This window comes from Corvus hawaiiensis, chromosome 2 (assembly GCF_020740725.1).
Source record: "Corvus hawaiiensis isolate bCorHaw1 chromosome 2, bCorHaw1.pri.cur, whole genome shotgun sequence".
Classification (NCBI taxonomy): Eukaryota; Metazoa; Chordata; class Aves; order Passeriformes; family Corvidae; genus Corvus; species Corvus hawaiiensis.
The window spans coordinates 95536615-95556319 of record NC_063214.1 but is presented as its reverse complement, the minus strand read 5'-3'; the positions used below and the strand labels follow the sequence as shown (position 1 = coordinate 95556319).

General features: G+C 45.9%; 1 protein-coding gene across 3 annotated transcripts in view; it reads right to left on the bottom strand.

Moving 5' to 3' along the window:
• The window catches only part of LIMS1 (LIM zinc finger domain containing 1), a 68837-nt gene extending 52636 nt beyond the window's left edge, over positions 1-16201 (bottom strand). Inside the window, exon 1 of one of the 3 annotated variants that reach the window (XM_048326997.1) lies at positions 16134-16201. In XM_048326997.1, coding sequence (XP_048182954.1) covers positions 16134-16180 — 47 coding nt within the window. In that variant the 5' untranslated portion in view covers positions 16181-16201. Of the gene's footprint in view, positions 1-13823; positions 14036-14150; positions 14284-16133 lie in introns of those variants that run through there. The other 2 variants (XM_048327005.1, XM_048327015.1) reach the window with 2 other exon arrangements.
• Between the last annotated feature and the right edge of the window lie 3504 nt (positions 16202-19705).

The following is a 19705-nucleotide window of genomic DNA, read 5'->3' as shown; positions in this document are numbered from 1 at the left end:
ACAAAATGATCTCCAGAGGTCCCATCCAACTGTAACAATTCCATGATTCTGTGATTTATGGGACACATTTATTACTAATTTTCGATTAAGTAGGAGCTTCAAAATGTAAGGGGCAGTTACAGAAATTTGAAAAACCACTACCCATGCTAAGTGCTTAAAATGAAACAAAAAGAGAAAACCAACAGCAAAAAAAGGGTGAAATCAAGAATTCAGTAAAAGATGTGATGTCAGGCATGTACTCTAATTTCAAATCTTATCTTTCAGGCTGGGCCTCTGGCTGTTCTTCTGAGCCATTTCAAGTTACTTAAAACTTCTTGCAGTCATTGCAGACAGAGCAGCTCAGATGGGATTTGCAGGGAATCTTCTTCCCAACGCAGGAAGTGGAGACAAAGGCAGCAACTGGCAGAGACAGTTTGGGTAGAAAAAGCTGACGCAGTAATAGAGGACTTCAGATGATGGATGGTGGGAGGGAGGGGAAGGCAATTACCAGCCACAGCCCATAATGGGAAACAATGAAGTTTCATCCTGTAAAGTCCAACATCCCACCAAGTCCCAATATGTTCCAGATTTATTAGTGGTTAAGAATAGATGCTTGTAAAGAAAACACAGGAATTCCAGTAAATGAATTCAAGACAGTAATAAAGCCAGAGAAGATTATATACACCAGTATTATATGAAATACAATATGTGAAATGAAAGTGATACTCAGGGGAGCACCTTCAAAAAAATGGTTCAGGAAATGTTTCTGAACTTCTGCTGACATGAATGAGAACAGCTTCAGATACTCAGTGGTTCCCAAAATAGGACTTGCAACCCAGTGCCTTCTCTTCCTGGGTTCATTACAGAAAAGCAGCTTTTTAATTATCCAGATTTAAATAATCCTGAAATATCCTGTACCTAAAACTTGAAATTAAATTAGGTTTTCTCAAAAACATGCTCAAAGTGGCCCAAAATTCCCTTAAATTCTGGTTTTTTCCATGTCCATGACTTTCAGCCTAAAAATGTTGGAAGATATGAAAAATTAATTAAAAATTAAATCAGCCCTCAGCTTTAATCACAAGTGCCAGGAATCATGGAACAGCAACTATATACTGGAAGAGGCAAAAGGGAAGAAAGAGAAATGAAGATAAAATTTCCTTGTGGTCAGAACAGCCACAGGATTTCCCACTGAATTCCTTTCAGCTAGGGAGATCTTAATATGTTATTTGTATGTGGATAAAGTACAATAGAAATGCATGGTTTTATTAAATTTTTAAGAATTAAGATAGGCCAACCACGCCAAATAGCACATACTTACCCAAAGGGAGGGATGAATTTTACTGGGGGGACTGTGCTATGCTGCGGTCACCTTCTGAACAGGAGCTGGAGGAGAACACCCTGCTTTTGGGATCAGAGCAACAGCCTCTGCTCAGGGAGGAGGTTGCTTTATCTTCAGGCCAATCATCAATGTATGCTTAGACTCCTCAAAGGAACCTTCCCAAACACAGAATATTCAGTACAATCAACCTATAACTGAGAGTATGAAAACAAAGAATTCATAAACCAGACACCGCTAAGGAAGAACAGGAGCTGTTTTCCCCCCATAAGGTAGGAGATGGAACACCAGTTCAAGAGGACCTCACTGCTGATATTCTTAAGAGCAACACATTTGGGAAAGCAAAGGCGGCTTCCTTTGTTTTTTTTGCTTTTAAGCTTTCTTTTTCCCAAACAAACAACAACAAAATCTGTATACCATTCCTGGCTTGCTCTCTGACCTTCAGCAAGTGGCCATCTCCTTGACATCACACTTCAGAGACACAGTTTACGCATAGCCCATTTCACAGCTTCTCAGGTGGGATCAAACATGCTGCAGCAGCATGATGCTGAGCACCAATTCAGCTTTCCTACCCTGACCAGATATATTTTAAAAAAATTATGGCAGGTGACCTGTCCTGCTATAAAACCTACCACCATGAAGTTACCTTTAGTCTTCCAAGAGCTGGCATAAATTCTGTGCTGTGTGCTCTGCCCAATTAAACACAGACATCATTTGTGCCTGTGTCTGATCATGTTTGTCCCACCAAGTAGCACCATACATGAGTGTAAGCCCAGCCCTAAGCTCCACTTAAACTTACCAGTGTCCCTGAAAACCACCAACATTTTTATCTTTCAGAAAGTGGGATAGGAATCAGAGTTCCTTATAGCCCAAATGAAATCTGCCAGTACTGTTAACTGGAATAAAACATATCTAAAAATGCCAGCCCCTTCAAAAATCCCCTTGCAGCAGAGTTATCCTTCTCATTTTACTGGCTTTTAGCAATCATTGTAATTAAAGCACTCCCTCTCCCACCCCCTCGACTTTTGGGATGCTACAATGGGAATGCTGCAGTGTGAAAGCAAAAGCAGTCCAATCATCTGCTTAATATCACATTTACTTGATACTGTTGCTCTCAGGGCAGCAAATCTGTTCTAACTAACATTGCCTTGCAACTATCCTCTTCAGAAATTGGCTTTTCCACAAGCATTTATAAAGGAGATAATAATAGGTTGCTCTGAACAACCCAACAGAGTGCTCAGCATTCAGCAGAAATCACCAGCCTAAATTAATTAGGAATGCAAACACAGTACAAAACTCACAGAGATTATGATTCCAGCAACTTAATGGATAAATCATTACAGTGGTCCAAAATCAAATCTACTTCATAGGGAAGAGGAGGATGGTACCAAATTAACAGAAATACTGTTTTTACCATTAAACCCCAGTGTGCTGTTGCTAATGTCATTGAAAAGTACTGGTATAATGCTGAGTAAAGCAAGAAATATTGAGCAAATGGTGTAAGTTCTTAGAAACCACCCTAGAAACTGCAGTGACTTAGATACTGTAAGTGTTACCTTCACCTTCCTTCTTTAACCTCTTCAGTACTGAACTGCCTGGCCACAGGTGATTCAGAGCCCCACAGCTTGTGGGATGCAACGATGGTTATTAAAATTCTCTTAACCAAGCTGATGTCAACTTCCCAGCTGCCCTTTTATTTGTGTGTATCATTCACTAACCACTGTTATAAGGCACAGCACTCCTCCCCTGCTTGCTCTTTCCTGAATGGGTGTTCTTGCTTTGTCAAAATTTAACTAACTGCACAACACCACCAGCCTTGGAGCAGACCCACATGTGCCCAAGAGATCCCCTGACCTCACCTCTGCCAGAGGCAGAGCCTGGCTCTCAGGGAGGTCACCAAGAACCCCACATCCCACAGTTCCACGGACACCAACCCCACTCCAACCCCTACCCACTTGCAGCAGTAACCCCACTGCCAACCCAGAGCTCAGCTCCCTTTCAGGAACACAACTCACTTGGCTGTAAAATTCACACCACAGAGGGGTGTGACTGAGGACTCACAAAAGCTCCTGTGAACAGGAACCTCCTTCTTGCTTACCCATCCATAACCACTTTGTTTGCACCAAAGAACAACATGCAGGCCACCACCAAGTGGCTACTGGGCTAAAAATGTAAATTAAATGATACCAGTTAGCAGTACACTGGGTTAATACACAACTTCTTTACACTCCACTGGATAAGACTGGAAACTGTCATTTGGGTTCTGACCCTCTGAGCAAGCAGACCTGTGGTGATGTGACTCGCTCTGCTTTTCCGACTTCTGTTTTCTTTCACACATTTACATGGCCATTTGCCAAACTATACAAACACAATTATATCAAAAAAAAAAAAAAAAGAAGACATTGTAGAGATCTGTTGAAAAACACTGTAAGTAAAACTATAGGGTCATATATGTATATAGTACAATGATAATTTTTTTATTAAATTCAGGTCTTTTGAATGAAAAAAAAAAAAAGGCTGAAACAGCCTTAGTCACTATTTATAAAAACAAGACAAAAAGTATGCAAAATATACTTTGCTAGATATCAAATCCAATGTATGACAACTGAAGGTATTTATCTATAGGCACAGGGATGTGACACTGGCCAGGCATGCTGGGCCCACCTGTCTCACAACCAGCTGCTCTTCTTTAAAGGTGAGAAATCAGAGATTAGGAAACCACCCTTCTCTTCGGAGGCTGACCTTACTGCACCATCCATACAAAGCTAATTCAGGACAGTGGCGGTTTTGTCCCTATACTTCAGACACAGCAGCAAGGTTTCAAAGCTGACAGAACTAGTTTCCCAGTACTAGCAGGTATTTTGTCTCATTTGGCCATTGATGTTCCACTTACAGACCCTTAAGATTAAATCAAGCCCCATTAAAGAGGGCAGTGGAATTTCAATTGGCTTTGAGGAGAATTGGGAAAGACACTGCCTTAACTGTATCAGTTTAAGACACTAACCTCTAGAATTTGCACGTTATCAGAAACATTACACAGTGACAGATCAAACATGTGGTCATTTCATCATTCCAAACAACATGCGGAAGATAATCAAACTGGTGTAGAATTCCCCATTTATATGCATACATTCTTGAGGAATTCTCCAGGAGGAAAACCCCACTAATCTACTTCTATTGAAGTTAATGACACATCCCTGCAGATTTGAAAGGAACTTGATTGCGAGTAAGGGGCCATGCAGGCGGTGACTATGCGAGAGCTCTAGTGAATCGAACAGTAGCACCCTGGCCAGCTAGCTAGAACTGAGCTCAGTTTGGCTCTTCATAACTACTGAATAAGCAAACAATCCCTGACTTCAGCAGTTTCCTCTCTTCTCCCCCCGTACATAAGTTATGAGTGCAATTGGTTCACAGCACAGCATCGTGCCTCTGTGATGAAGGGAAGCCACTGTTGCAGTGCGGGTTGATGAAGGACTGAATACGTGTGTCCTCTGTAAAAGTGCACATTTATTAGCACAGAAAATGCATTATTTACAGAAGCAAAGAAACAGGATACACCTGAGCTATTAGGAAATCAAACATCCTAGTATGCCATGATAAGGTAATAAAAAAATGATAAGGTACATAAGAATAAAACTCTTCTGGTGTTGAGAAAAGACAGGAGAGGCAGAATTACGACCTAGTGAGGTACCCAGGAGGGCTCCTACACCTATGTTACTATGCAGGCTGCCAACTATTGCCTTCTGTTTGGATGCTCCCAGATGCTGATACTTGTTTCCCTCAACTCCTTTGTTACATATATGGAACAAATTTTGCGTTGTCAGTGCATGAAGCCCATGAGGATAGATATGGCAGGAAGGTCTGTAACCTTTACCACCCCTCGAGCAACCATTCGGGACTCCTCCCCAGCTGAGCTGTGCCATGCCACACCATCAGCTTCTTCTCTGGTATGCAGCATCCTAATGAGGGGCGGCCACAACTTCCCAGCATCCAGGACAAAAATGTCAAATGACCATTTGTGGAGGCAACAGGCAGAACCAAAGCACCTGTTGCCACAGTGCTTTTGGTGCCACACCATCATCTGCTGAGGTTTTAAAGTCTTAATTCCTGTTGGTGCATTTCTTGCTTCGGAAGAAACACTTCAGAATGGGCATCCTGTCTTCATTTATATGCCTGACCAGGCAACTGCTAATAATAATTTGAAGACAACATCCTATTGCAACACCTGCTTGTACACAATGAACGGCGTTAAGGAAAAATTTATGGCAGAATCACTTAAAAAAAAAAAAAAAAAAATCTATGTTTTCTCCTGCCACTCTTCTTACCTATGTGGTTGGTTTAAATATTTTACATGCCAGATAGATGTATGGTACCAAAAAGCTTATAAAGAGAATACAGAACACAGATGCACTCAACCCTCACATAAGCCACAACCTGTGGGGGTGAACCCAGGTCCTGTTAACTGAGGATATGTGTCACACACTTGAGTTCTTGGCTTCAAGGAAATTACAATTTAAATTCATAACTTGACCTGAGTGAACTTAGGAATTTAACTTAAGGGCTCTGCATGAGCAGGACTGTATTGTCTTCAGACTAAATAAATTAATCTGATTATTTTTTCTTAGATACATTTCACTGTCTATCAATTTCTGAAAAGCAAGTGTGTCCTTTTTAAACATCTTTAATGTTCACTTTAAGATAAGAATACTTGAAACAAATATGATCTCCTTGTCCTTCCTGATGTCTCTTAATATCATAAGGAAAAAAAGACAGGAAAAAGTTTTCAGTAAATGCAATCCTGTTAATGCCCTTGCAACACTTCCACTCGACAACCAATTCAGCACCAAAACATGAAATATTAGATATTGAAAGCACCAACGCTTTTGCCTTATTAAATTTTAAATCAACATGAACTTTATACCACGAAATCTCTGTGGTATAAAGAAAAGCATTTTTTAACTATGAATTTCCTTACAATTAATTCAGGTAGACCCTGCCTTCCATGCATCACCAAGACCAGCTCCAAAAGCATTACTATTTCAATCATCAACACAGAGTCGATATATTATTCTTTCCAAGTTTGATTGAAAACCTTTTGACTTGGAACTAAGGCCCTGCTCATTTTGCATTTGCTTTCATGACAAAGGATTAATGATAGGTTAGACAATTTGGACTCAGCAGCTTTTCACTATATTCCTCTCCCACTGTGGCAGGGACAACTAGTAAATACCTGGAAACGCAAACCAAGGAAGAATCATTACTCAATGTATAAGAGAAAAATCCTCTGCTTGACATTTGTACCATCAACACCCTCCATGCCCACACACGCTGGACACTAGAAGACAGCTTTCAGCGGTGCAGTTCCTCCTCTGGGAGAACAGAGCCCTTCTTCCTGCACAAGACCTCCCACACCATATTACCACCACCTCAGCCACGCTAGCGACGGCTGTGGTGGATACAGCTGCTCCGCTGGGCACACAGTGACTGAGATCCCAGCATCTGTCCCATCCCATCCCTTCTGTGAACCCTGGCGCTTGTTTTTGTACATGCATGGAAGGAACACCGCTGCAAATTTTTAATTGTGTGCTATTTGGACTTAATAGAAAATCCATGATTGAAATCAAGCCACTATACAGCTAAACATTATCAAAACCCATCAGGTAAAAATGATTACACCATTTTGACCTCAAATCACACAAAATACTCATTTTGTAATTCTGCCTTTGTTGGGAATCGGTCCCAGGTGAAACTGCCCTGAAAAGACATCAGTATCACGCAATGGCATTAAATTTATTGAATGTCTCATTCAAGTACAAGTTGACAAAGCTATTCATAAATTAATAAATGGCCCAAGGTGAGCAGAAAGATTTCTCATGAAACCTGAGCAGTAATGCACTATTACTGTTCCTGGATCCTTTGCCATTTTATCATGTGGTAGTAATTCTCCCAAGGGTGATGTCAAGGATCCCCTTAACTGTACTGTTTGTCCATCTCTGCATGGTAATGATAAAAATATTGATTTTCACATCTGTGACTCAGATGCAATTTGACACAAGAAGTCCAAACTATTTCCCCCTTGCAGGGCATCAGCAATCACAAGCACAAACAGCTTCACTCACATCAAAATGAAGCAGCCTCCTTAACATGTGACACTGAAAACAGTACTTCATTTTCTCTGTACTTTTCAAAATGAAGGCCTGGTCCAGCAGTAGATTTTAATACAGGCTGAGGAGGAGATCGTAGAATGGTTTGGGCTGGAAGAGAGGTCTACCTTGGGCAGGGACATCTTCAACTCAATCGGATGGGTCTGAAGAGCAGCAGCTGCAGGGTGAGATTTGCCTCGGGTATGAGCTGACACCAAGGAGCATCCTGCCTTTCCTTGAGAACCTTGACACATGAAACACCCCACCACCCCTGTAAACCCTAGGATCCTCTCCAGGTCCTGCTGGAGAGGACAGTTTGATAAGTCCTATCCTGCATGTGACAATAAGGAAAATGTGGCTTTCAGTCTTAGACAAAGTTTGGAAACTTTGACCTTTAAGCTTACACCATGTGTAGCCACCAGCAATATTCCAGCCCTCCTCCCTCACTTCATCTGACTGCAGAGCTATGGCACAACTCATCTCTCTACCATCCAAAGCTAAACCCAGCCTAGTGACCACATGGCCCTGTGCCAGTGCCTGAAGACATCCAGCTTCCAGCATGGCATTAAGTGGGGCTGTACAAAGCCATTTCGGAGGGGACATAATGCGAGCAGGATGCCCATGAAGAAGGGGAGCCCTTTTCACTTCGAAAAGAGAGAAATTGTAACTGTGAGAGAATTCAACAGAGGGGGATTCATCCCAGGGCTGCGAGCCCTTCAGTTTCCCCCAGAGACTGTCCTGGCTCTGAGAATTTCTTGCATTTTTTTTTTTTTTTAATGTGAACCTGAAACAGTTCTTCAGTGTTGGAAATCAGCCACAAGAATAAGACCCACTGGCGTTTTATTGCAAAGAATTAACAATAAGCTGCTATTCTCTGATATAATTAGAAGTGTGAAATCACACTTCTTTGATGCATGACAGCAAATGAGCCCACTGAAGGGGCAAAAGGAGGTAGATTTTTTTCTGGGAGATAAGTACTTTTCTAAATAACACCTACCCTCAGGACCATATTTATACAACTATTTCAACAAACAACTTTTGAAAGTCCACTATAATCCACTAACGAGAAAAGATCAAAGAAACTAACAGGAAGGCCAGGATGCAATCAAAATATTTGATACCTGAGCGGTTTTGTATCCAAGCCATAAACTCAAGGGCATTTCAGTGGAAGCTGTGGGAGGAGACGCTGCTGTGAACACCTGGAGGTTGTGTGGCCATGGTAGGTGGAGCCCCTTAGGGGACTCCTCATGCCCCACTGCCATCCCCGCATTGCTCCCCGCACAGGACACCACCGGCGCCCACCATCCCCAGCCTCCCACCATTTTCAGTGAAGCTATGTTAAACAACCAAGGGTGGAAATTTTACTCGTTCCCCTAAATCCCACCACCTCCCCCGCCAAAGTTAAATATTTGGCCTTTGGTTAAACTAAATGGATTTTTGTTTTTCCTTTCAGAGCAGTCTCACGATCTCCGTGTGACCCCGGTGGGAGGACAGAGGGAGGCAGGGAGACCCCACCGTGCACTCAGAGCACTGCCAGAGCCCAATGAATGTCAGCCCACTCAGTAGCAGAGATGGGTGTAATAAGCTTTTAAATACTTCCTTTCCCCTTTTTCTTAAAAAGAAAAAAGAACAAGGGAAAAGCTACTGGGATTTTCTGATTTTCCTTCTCACACCTTTTTTTTTTTTAAATACATATATAGAAAACATTAAACAACTACATCTTTGGATGCAACTCAAGTTAAACAACTGCTTCGATAGTTTAATTTTTGGAAAAAAAATAGCAAATTCTCACTTTCTTGAAAGGCTTTACTTCTACTTATTTGTATATTCCCTAGGTTATCAGAACATTTCCCTTGGCTTTTCTGACAGCAATATACATGTCCTTGTAACCAGAGAAGTATGGCAAATTCTGGAAACATCCAACTGTGTATAAATATTTAAAGCTCAGACACTCTAATACAAAACAAGTACCTCTCTGAAACAAACATCTCCAGATGTTTTAACATATTTTTATATATAGATAGATATATATATAAGATATGACTCAGGCACGGAAAGCCAAAAGAATGTTCTCATTTCCTGAGACTGGCTAACAAAAAGGAAAAAAATGTGAATGAAGGAACAAAGATTTCAAAAGTCAGCTTTTTCTTAACAGCAGCAGCTTTAAAATGCTCCACTTCAAATCCTTTTCCATATAATCAGAATATTGCCTCTCTCTTGCAATTGCATATACTCTCAAAAGGAAACACAGAAAGGAGAAAAAAATGCTTTCTGGGTTGTTAAAAGTACTACAGAAATGTCTCATTAGAGAAGTGCCTGTCCTTGTTTCAGTTCCAGTGAAGCTTACCGACACCTCCCAGCAAGCCCCTCTCCCACAACCTGCCTTGTCTCCAGGGCACAGTGGTCGAGAACAAGCCAGCAGCCACGTGCGCTGTGGCTGTCCCTCAGCTCTGTCTCTGCATGGCAGGACTCAGCCTGCAAGACCTCACAGCACATCTTGCTCCATTTTTTTTTTCCCCGACAGTACAAGCAGGTATAAACAGCATCCAGTTCCTCTGGGACCTGACAGCAATGGGTGAAGAAAGCCCATGGACATCATCAGATCATGAAGTCTTGTCCTACCAACAAATGTCAGGTAGATTTAAACAGGCATCAGATGTGTCCCTATACTCTGTGCCCTTTCTAACCATAACCTACATGTCGGGGGGGCAGGACATGGGATTTCCTTCCTCTGAATCCTTTGAAGATGAATTTCTGCAAACCAGTTCTGTGAGAACGATGACAAAACCACTACTGGGGTGGTTTCCCTTCAGGCAGGGCAGTAGGAAGGGACAGCAAGCTGCAGAGAGAACATACTCAAGTGCACTTTCCACAACAGAAAGCAAAATTGCTCAGACAATCCTTCTGCAACAACCTACAGGCAGGTGATCCCTCTTCCAGTGCAACAGAGCATGGACTCCGAATCCTGACACCGCACCCAGGGCAGCCACAAGCAGTCCCCAGACCACCACCAAACACTGCTCCCTCCATCTTTAAATCCCCAGCACCTTGTCACAGAACCCCACTTTTAACACTGCTCTCTGGGCCATAGCTACATGACCCATGCACAAATCCACGCTTCTACCGAAATGGGTATTGCTACCTTTCCCAAGTTCTTTCCCCTCGACATCACTGCCACTCACAGGATCAAGGAATCGATGATGGAGATAAATGCACTTTTAAATCTATGTACCTACCAATCTTTTTCACCATAGGTTTTCAGCTGGCTCAGGTCCCTGGTGCTGGCATGAGAAATGTTGGGGGATGGGAATGTGTGGGTCACCCCAGGCGGCTGTAGCATAACCACACGCTTAATTAAAACGTCTCTGTAATCATCACTGCCTGTGGGAAGAGAAGCTGCCCTGGCAGGGCCCACAGATGGTCTGTCCTGAATCGTAGCACTGGCCAGAGCTGGGTCTGGGAGATGGCCGTTGCCACGTGAATCTCAGCCCACTTACAGCAGACCCTGGCAAAAATAAGTTACTTAGCACAAATGTCGGTCTCTCTTGCCATGAAACGCAAGTCTGTCTTGCTACCAACACAGCTCAGAAAAGCATGGTGGTCACATGCAAAGCTCAGCAATATGTGCCTATTTGCAAGCATTTCCTCACGAAAACCAGAGGGTTTTGCAAGCAGAGGCTGCTGTGCCAATTCAGCCCTGAATCCACAGGGGCCGCCTTCCCCTGGCAGTGCCGGCAGCATCCCCTGCCGCCCTGCTTGCCAGGCTGTATTCTTCATTCCTAAATCAGAGGTGGAGTGTGCCAGGAGACACCAAAGGAGGGCTCGTGGATGCTGTGGTTCTGCAAGGCAGGAGGCTGACAGCCAGTTTCTTGCCCCTGCCAGGCAGTGCCCAGACCCAGTGGGGATGGCCAGGCTCCCACAAAGAGTCCTTGCAAAGTATCGAGGTCTCTTTTTCCTTCCCAGGTTGAATTTGAAACTAATACTCTGCGCAGTTCCCTCTCCCCACATCAATCCCACAGCTGCTGCACATCAGTGTGGGGTCTGGACTGAAGCCACTTTGCCATGTTGTTGCCTCCCAAATATTTGCTGGTGTTACTGCATTGCTTTGCTGTGGTCTTTCCCAGTGCCCCCAACTACAGAAAAATAACATATTAATACAGAAAACCCTTTTAATTTTGAGCACAGCAGCTACCCCATGCTGCTCTGGCCACCCAGGAAATGTTCATAAAGTCATTAGAATGCCTTAGCTTCCCAGATGATCCACATCAATTCCCCACCCATGATGCGAGCAATAAACCCCCCCCTCCTCAGTTTTAATTCTACTGTTCGCACCAGTTTAGGTTTTACTCAGAGACAACAGCCCATCCACCAGTGTGTTCTCAGTTCTTCAAGCTATTTGATGCAAGCAATGTTTGAAACAACCCTAAATGAACCATGTGACTAAGGACCCACCTTCTTACTGAAATCTACAGAAACGGCTGATGAAGCTTTTTAATAAATCAAAAAGTGATGAAAAGAAGGATCATCAGAGCTGGAATTCAAGAACTTCTTATTTAAAATATAAAGAAAAGCCACAATATGAAAAATACAGAGCATAAAACCTCCTCCTGGGTGTCAACCATGTTGTAACGCTATTTTTCATGCACCCTAGGGTGCCCCAGACTATGCCATTTTGGCACAGGAACGTGGTTTCAGGCTGCAGAGGAGGTTCACTTTGTCCATAGTTTGTCATCGGCCACACCATCAGCTTCTGGCATCCTGGACATCACTGACAGTCTCCAGATGCTGAGACAAATTCAGCAAACTATTCGATACAAAGAGTTACTATGGCACACAAAACCAGCCAAGGAAATTACAGTATCTTGACTTTTTTTCCCCCCACTTCTATCTGTTTAAAAAACAGAAGTCAGCATTTTCATAAAGACTTACACACCACAGGAAGGGAAATGCTGAAGTAATTGCAAAGGAGTGTCCTAATTTGAAGAAAAGTATGAACCCCAGGGCACAGTCCCCTGCTACATTTTCCCTAATTGTCAGACTGAATTAGGACCTTTCACCTTTTCTGCCCAACACCAGCACTTCTGCACAGGCTGTTAAGGGTGACGTGCTCTGTGACACATCCCAGCACGACAAAGACAGCAGACCATGTACACGGCTGCTTCGTTCACACTGTGCAGAGCTTAGACAAGGGAAGGCTTTGGCTATAAAAACGTGACTGTCAGTTTCATTTTCCTTGTCATCAGCACTTGCCATCATGGAAAGACCTGACATGAGTAATTACCCCACTGACTATCAAGCTGCTTTTAGCACAGCTAATAATTAAATCCTCCCTATATTGAAAAGTAATAAGAGACTGCATTATGCTATGGAGTGAAAAACTTTTGAACTGGGCTTTGGAGGAGAACAAAGCACAGACAAATCAGGATGTGTAACCTAACACACAGCATGAAGCCACAATTGCAGGAGCCGAAAGGCTCGCCTTAAGTGCTCCAATAATAAATATTTTACTGCAGCTTGAAAAAGAATTTGTTAACTGTGCAAACCACCCTCTGTGTATTGCAGACCATTAATGGTTCCCCTGCAGTAACTGTATGGAGCCAGTTCTAAGAAAAAGACCTGTGCACTACAACTGAGACCAAACTGCAGCATCACATTTAGCTTCTTATTTAGAGTCCCCTATCAAAGCCAGTAACACCATGAAGAGCCCCCATTTTTCAGCTTCACAGTCTGCAGTGGAATAAGAACTGTGAATCCAATGAGTCTGTGCTAGTTTTTCAAATGTAGTTATACTTGGAACAGAGAGGAGCTGGCTTTGTCCGGTATTTTGCTGTATGCTGGCCTGTATTTCTTGCTACAAAGAAAAACTCAGTTTGTTCTAGGGAACTGCAAAAGCTTAAGATAATAATGGTTCTGAACTGAGAAGCTAATGTTTTTCTCTGAACCACATATGAAACTTATTCCTATGATAATATATCAAGATAAGTTCAGCACAACCAACTGAAAAAGCTGCCCACAAAACTCAGAGGACATTTATAAAGCAAGCAGGCATTGCCACGACAAGCTATCAGCCCCAGGCAGCGCACCAAGCAATCCTGAATGACTCACCACTACCCAGCATCAAGCCACTGTGCATCCCTCCTTACCCAAATCCCCCTCTTCCAGAACAGAGTCTGGTCTCCCAGCATGATGCTGAGTGAGAAAGCTGTGCCTCAGTAACGACTGCTCAAGTGACAGCACCAGCCTGCAAGTTCCTCTAGTTGCAAAACAAAAGCCATAGGAGTAACTCAAGTTCAAAAAGCCTCCATAAAAAGAAGAGGAAAAAAAAAAAAAAAAGGTTAAAAAGAAGAGTATTTCCTTGTGCATACCTGCTGACCAGATGTCTGCTGCTTTTCCGTGTACCAAATCTGGAGAGGGACCTCAAATCATTCTTTCCTTTTTTGTTTTCTTCACCAAAATTCAGATTATTTAAACTCTCTAAATCAGACCAAAAACTCAAGACACAAAACCCCTTAGGAATTTCAGCTTGTGGAGACCTTTGAAATCACTTTACATTTTGTTTAAAAGTAGGTTTGAATGACATATTCACATTTTTAGTGGGTTTTTTTTAAGGATCAAAACAAGAAAACACACCAATTTTTAATTTTCCCTCCTTGTATTTTACAAAATCAAAATGCATCTTTCAAGAGCCTTACCCCTTAGTTTTAACTTCAGTGGACTGGAATCCTCTACAGAAAACCCCCTCAGCCAGAAGGCTTGGAAACAGTTTTTCCGGAGGAGCTGACTCCACAGTCTCTCGCCACTGTGCCACCCTGCCAGATGAACAGCCCTGCCTGTCCTGGTCAGCACCTCCCTCTGCTCCCTCGAGCTGAGCTTCTGTGACAATGAACTGCACGGCACCTTCACCTCCTTAACCATAGCCCAGCCCCTTGTCCTCCACACAACGATTCACCCCAAAGGAAGGGTGAGAGGAACAGAGGAAGCCAGCCAGTTTAGGGAATGGGCCCCATATCCAGCCTTTACTGGGAAAACAGTTCTCATTCAGGGCACACCAGCAGTAGCAGGACTCCAGGCTGACTCTCAGCCAGGGGAGGATTTGCTTGGCCGGGAGCAATGATTGTTCCTGCTGCTGTGAAAGGATGCTTGAGCCACCAGCTGTACCCTGGATGGCTCTGCTGCCACCAGTGTTTCCCCAGATGTGCTGGCCAGACACATCCTGCTGCAGGTAAGCTCCCTGCTACTTCATCTCTGCAAGTTTCTGCAAGCGTGGGCTCAAGTCTGACTTTGTCCCAAAATTTCTCACTCTGCCAGGGGTGTAGCCTAGTTCATCTCCTTGGAAGCGTGTACCAGCAGGGCAGCTGGCCTGCTCCCTGAGAATTTCAGCAGAACAGATGCCAAATACGTAATTGCTCTGTTTACCTGGCCAAAGAGGCGGCTCAGCCAGAGCACCTGTGTGGGGCTGAAAGACACAGAGCTACGCGCAGTCACAACAGCCTGACACTGGCAGCACAAATACCAACAACTCGGCCACTTTCAGGAATGCAGAAAGAATCCCGACCTAGAAGCAACCACCACCCACTACGAAAGCAAGCGGCTTTTGGAACTTCTGAAGAAAAAACAGTTACCTCAATACATACAGACACCTGAATCACATTATCATGTTTTTCTAAGCATATGGCTGCACTGCAGCTGGAGCGAAAGCTGGTCAAGGCTGGTGAGATCCTGACGAGGGCATCAGGGCACTGACCCTGGGAGCAGAGCTGGCTCAGCTGAGGCTCAAACTCAGCCTGACTTTGCAGCTGCCACAGCTTTTTTCCAGAGGTATGGCGCAGAGCTGGAGGAGCCTGCAGGAGAAGTTGGGCACAGGAAATATAAGGTGGTTTGTGAACAGGCTAAAGTTTGTGTGCCAAAAACCGTCCTGTACCCGCAGTCCCAGACAGCTACAAAATCACTCTTTTTCCTTCCTTCAGCTCCAGATTTTGACATATCAGCACAATAGTTTGCCAGGTGCTTTAATTAGGGCCATTTCTTCCCAAGAAACAACTGCACAGGATGAGGCTTTGATACGCCGGGCAATGAGCAGAGCAGCCTTCGCTTTCCGTAGTCCACCCCCACTAGACAGGACTTCTCGGTAATTGTGGGATATGCATAAAACATCACGAATCTCACCACATCAACACCCGAGGTTATTTAGTATGATGCTTTTAAAACAACTACCACCCGCCCAGGACAAGGCGTCTTTTAATGCACTGGGCATCAGACCGCGCTCGGGACGAGCGAGCCGCAGTTCTGGGTGTCACCCCCGATCGCTGAAACAAGGGCACAGGAGCCGCCCCAGCGCTCCGTGCGAGCGCAACGCCGCGGGGGGAATTGCGGGGAGAAGGGATTCCTGCAGTGCCCCTCGCTGCCGGGGCTGCCGGGGACAGGGGAAAGTTTCCCCGTGGAACGGACACTTCACAGGGGCAGCAGCCGGGCCACCCTGCACGGCCGCGGGCCGCCCGTCCCCTCGGCGGGACCCCAGCCCGACTCCGCCGGCGCCCGTGGGAGCAGCGGGAAAGCGCCTTTCCCGGGCAGCAGCCGGTGACAGCGGCCCGGCCGAGACAAAGCGCCGCCCTCGGCAGCCGCCCGCCGCGGGAGGCGGGACGGGACGGCGCGGGCGGCCCCTGCTCCTCTCCTACCTGTTACAGTTGATCCCCGCCGCCGCAGCCGCCGCCAGCCCCAGCATCCCGCCGGCCGCCGCTCCCGCCGCTCCCGCCAAGCGCTGCCCACCGGCGGCGGGAGGGGCCTCGCCGGGCCGCGGTAATGGCGCTGGGCGGCCCTGACGGCACCCGCCCGCCGCCGGGGGGCGCGCTCCGCCCGCGCCGCGCCCCGCTGCGCCCCCGCGTGGGCAAAGAGGGGAAGCACCGCCGGGAGATGGGATCCCCCCGCCCCCGGCCGGGAAAGAGGAGAGGCACCGCCGGGAGATGGGATCCCATCGCTCCCCCGGCCGGGAAAGAGGAGAGGCACCGCCGGGAGATGGGATCCCATCGCTCCCCCGGCCGGGAAAGAGGAGAGGCACCGCCGGGAGATGGGATCCCATCGCTCCCCCGGCCGGGAAAGAGGAGAGGCACCGCCGGGAGATGGGATCCCATCGCTCCCCCGGCCGGGAAAGAGGAGAGGCACCGCCGGGAGATGGGATCCCATCGCTCCCCCGGCCGGGAAAGAGGAGAGGCACCGCCGGGAGATGGGATCCCATCGCTCCCCCGGCCGGGAAAGAGGAGAGGCACCGCCGGGAGATGGGATCCCATCGCTCCCCCGGCCGGGAAAGAGGAGAGGCACCGCCGGGAGATGGGATCCCATCGCTCCCCCGGCCGGGAAAGAGGAGAGGCACCGCCGGGAGATGGGATCCCATCGCTCCCCCGGCCGGGAAAGAGGAGAGGCACCGCCGGGAGATGGGATCCCATCGCTCCCCCGGCCGGGAAAGAGGAGAGGCACCGCCGGGAGATGGGATCCCATCGCTCCCCCGGCCGGGAAAGAGGAGAGGCACCGCCGGGAGATGGGATCCCATCGCTCCCCCGGCCGGGAAAGAGGAGAGGCACCGCCGGGAGATGGGATCCCATCGCTCCCCCGGCCGGGAAAGAGGGGAGGCACCGCCGGGAGATGGGATCCCCCCGCCCCCGGCCAGGAAAGAGGGGAGGCACCGCCGGGAGATGGGATCCCCCCGCCCCCGGCCGGGAAAGAGGAGAGGCACCGCCGGGAGATGGGATCCCATCGCTCAGCCCGGGAAAGGGACGGGAGTCACTGCCAAGAGCTGGAGTCCCCCGGCCCCATGTGCTTGCCTGGAAGTGGCTGTTGCTGGTTTTGTGGGCTTTTTTTTTTTTTTTTTTTTTTTTTTTTTTTTTTTTTTTTCTTTTTTCTTTTCCGGAACAGAAAACTGCTTTCAAAACAATTCCAAGTATTTTCACTATTTCCTACACGTGGTTGTGTATTGCAGGATAATTTGTAGCAAGAGAGCTGTCGCCTCACTTTTGGGCACCAAATATGCTTTGGTGAATTTTGCTGGAGCCAGAATCCGGTTTTAATCAACATTATTTAAACATGTAGCAGCAATAATAGGAATGGCTTGGGGAAAGGCTAGCACCTCACTCAGGCTCAGCAGTGCAGAAAGTAAATGTAAGAAAGTTACCTTCAGCGCTGCTAAACCTGGGGTCAAACCTCTGCTTCACTTGGAGAGAAGCGACCTCATTCCAAACCAAGCAAGTTTCAAAGGCAGACCTATGGACAAATGAAAGGAGCATAATAAAAAAGGTGAGATTATTGAGCTTTCTGTATTGCCACCCATTGCTGTCCTTAATATCAGAACAAGGAAGTGGCACGTTGGAATGAAAAATGCAAATATTTGCCTGCCAGGATTAAGGAAATATCTATATGGTTCCAAGAAGACAGCTCAAAGGAATATGTTAAGCCAGTGAAAATCAGCATAGAAATGTATGAGTGAGCACAGATCAGAAAGAAGAATTCAAACATCAAGCACATCTACTTTGGTATCCATCAGAACCAGGAAAAGAATGTAAATTTTTTGGGACTATGATGCACAGAAGGTATTTGGTGGACATGCCACAAGCATGATTCTAGAGAGAACTACAGCTGTAGAAACACAGACTGTCTGTAGTACTTCTGTTTGTTTATTTGTTATTTTGCGCCTTGGCAGGATTCAGTTTTGCTTGCCAGGTTGAGGAATCAAACACAGCAAAACTGTAGCATCACAGGGAATACATTTCTGGGAAAAGAGGAAAATAAAGTATATGGCTGAAGAGGGAAGGGATGATATGCCAGAAGAAGGGGATGGGATCCTTCCCCTTTACTCAGCACTGGTCCAGCCACACCTGCAGGGCTGAGTCCAGTTCTGGGTGTCCCAGAAAGAGTTCATCAAATGGCCACTGAGATTATTTAGAGACTGGAACACTTCTCCTATGAGAAGAGACAGGGAGCTGGGACTGCTCAGCCTGGAGAAGAGAAGGCTCAGAGAGATCTTGCCAATTAATAAAAACATATGAGAAGGGCAGGTACAAGGAGGGCAGAGCCAGTCTCTTTTCAGTGGAGTCCGGTGACAGAACAGAGGCAGGAGAAAAACTGAAACATAGGAGCTTCCCTCTGAACATCAGGGAAGAAGTTTTCACTGTGAGAGTGACTGAACGCTGGTAGAGGTTGTCTGTGGAGGCTGTGGAGTCTCCACCCTTAAAGGTACACCATAGCCATCTGAATGTGATCTTAGGAATCTGGCTGTAGGTGGCCCTGCTTGAACAGAGAGGTTGGACAAGTGACCTCCAGAGGCGCCTGCCAACCTCAACAACGGTGTGATTATGTTGGAAAACCAATCACACCCCCCTCAATTAAAATAAAAGCAAAACACAAAACAACCAAACCTAACCCCAGAACACTCACCCATTTTAATGAGTCTGTCAGCAAAGCTTCCTTATATCATCTAAATAAGTAAGTACTCATTCTGTGCCAGCTGAAGGTAACACAACCCTTTTGGTTCTTTTCTAATCTGCTTTGGGCAGTCTGCCATTACTTGTAGGCAGCTTCATGAATGTCTTTAATTAACCTCAGCTTGTCTGCAAGGATTTCAGGGTCTCTCCCATTGCCAGTTCTCCTGGGGAGCTGTAGGAGGTGGTTGTCCCTGGCTGCTGAGCCCAGCTGAAGAGCAGCCCCTCTGACCAGCACAGCCTGAAATGGCAGGGAGGTGGCTGGGCAGGCATGCAACTACCAGGGCCGCAAACTTCAGAACAGTAAATTCTAGAAATAATTAACAGGCAGTGCCAGCCAACAAGCGCAGCCATTGTGGCGCTTCCTTTGGAGAGCACATTAATAGATTTAACAGCAAGTGAATTGCACCACGTGCAGTTTTCCAGTGCTTTTAAAGATGAAATCCCTAAAGCCTAGTCTGCTAGCAATATAATCTCAAAGTAGCAAAGCATTTTCATAGAGAGTGGGAGAGCCTTCCCCAAACATGTACAAATGCCAAACACTAAGTACTAGCAGCTTTTGGAAACACTGTACCAAGAAAAGCCAGGAATTCAGTTTCACAGTTTGCCTCCCCAGGCTCTGTGCACTTTGCAGCAAGTTTGCGCCTTGGGGTCTGATTTAAATTTTTGTTTTGTCTTGCTGTACAACAGAAATAACAAATCTTAATTGTTATTAATTGTCCATTACATAGTATTAGAGCATGCTGGCATTCTAATTAACTTGTAAAATTCAGTCCAGAATA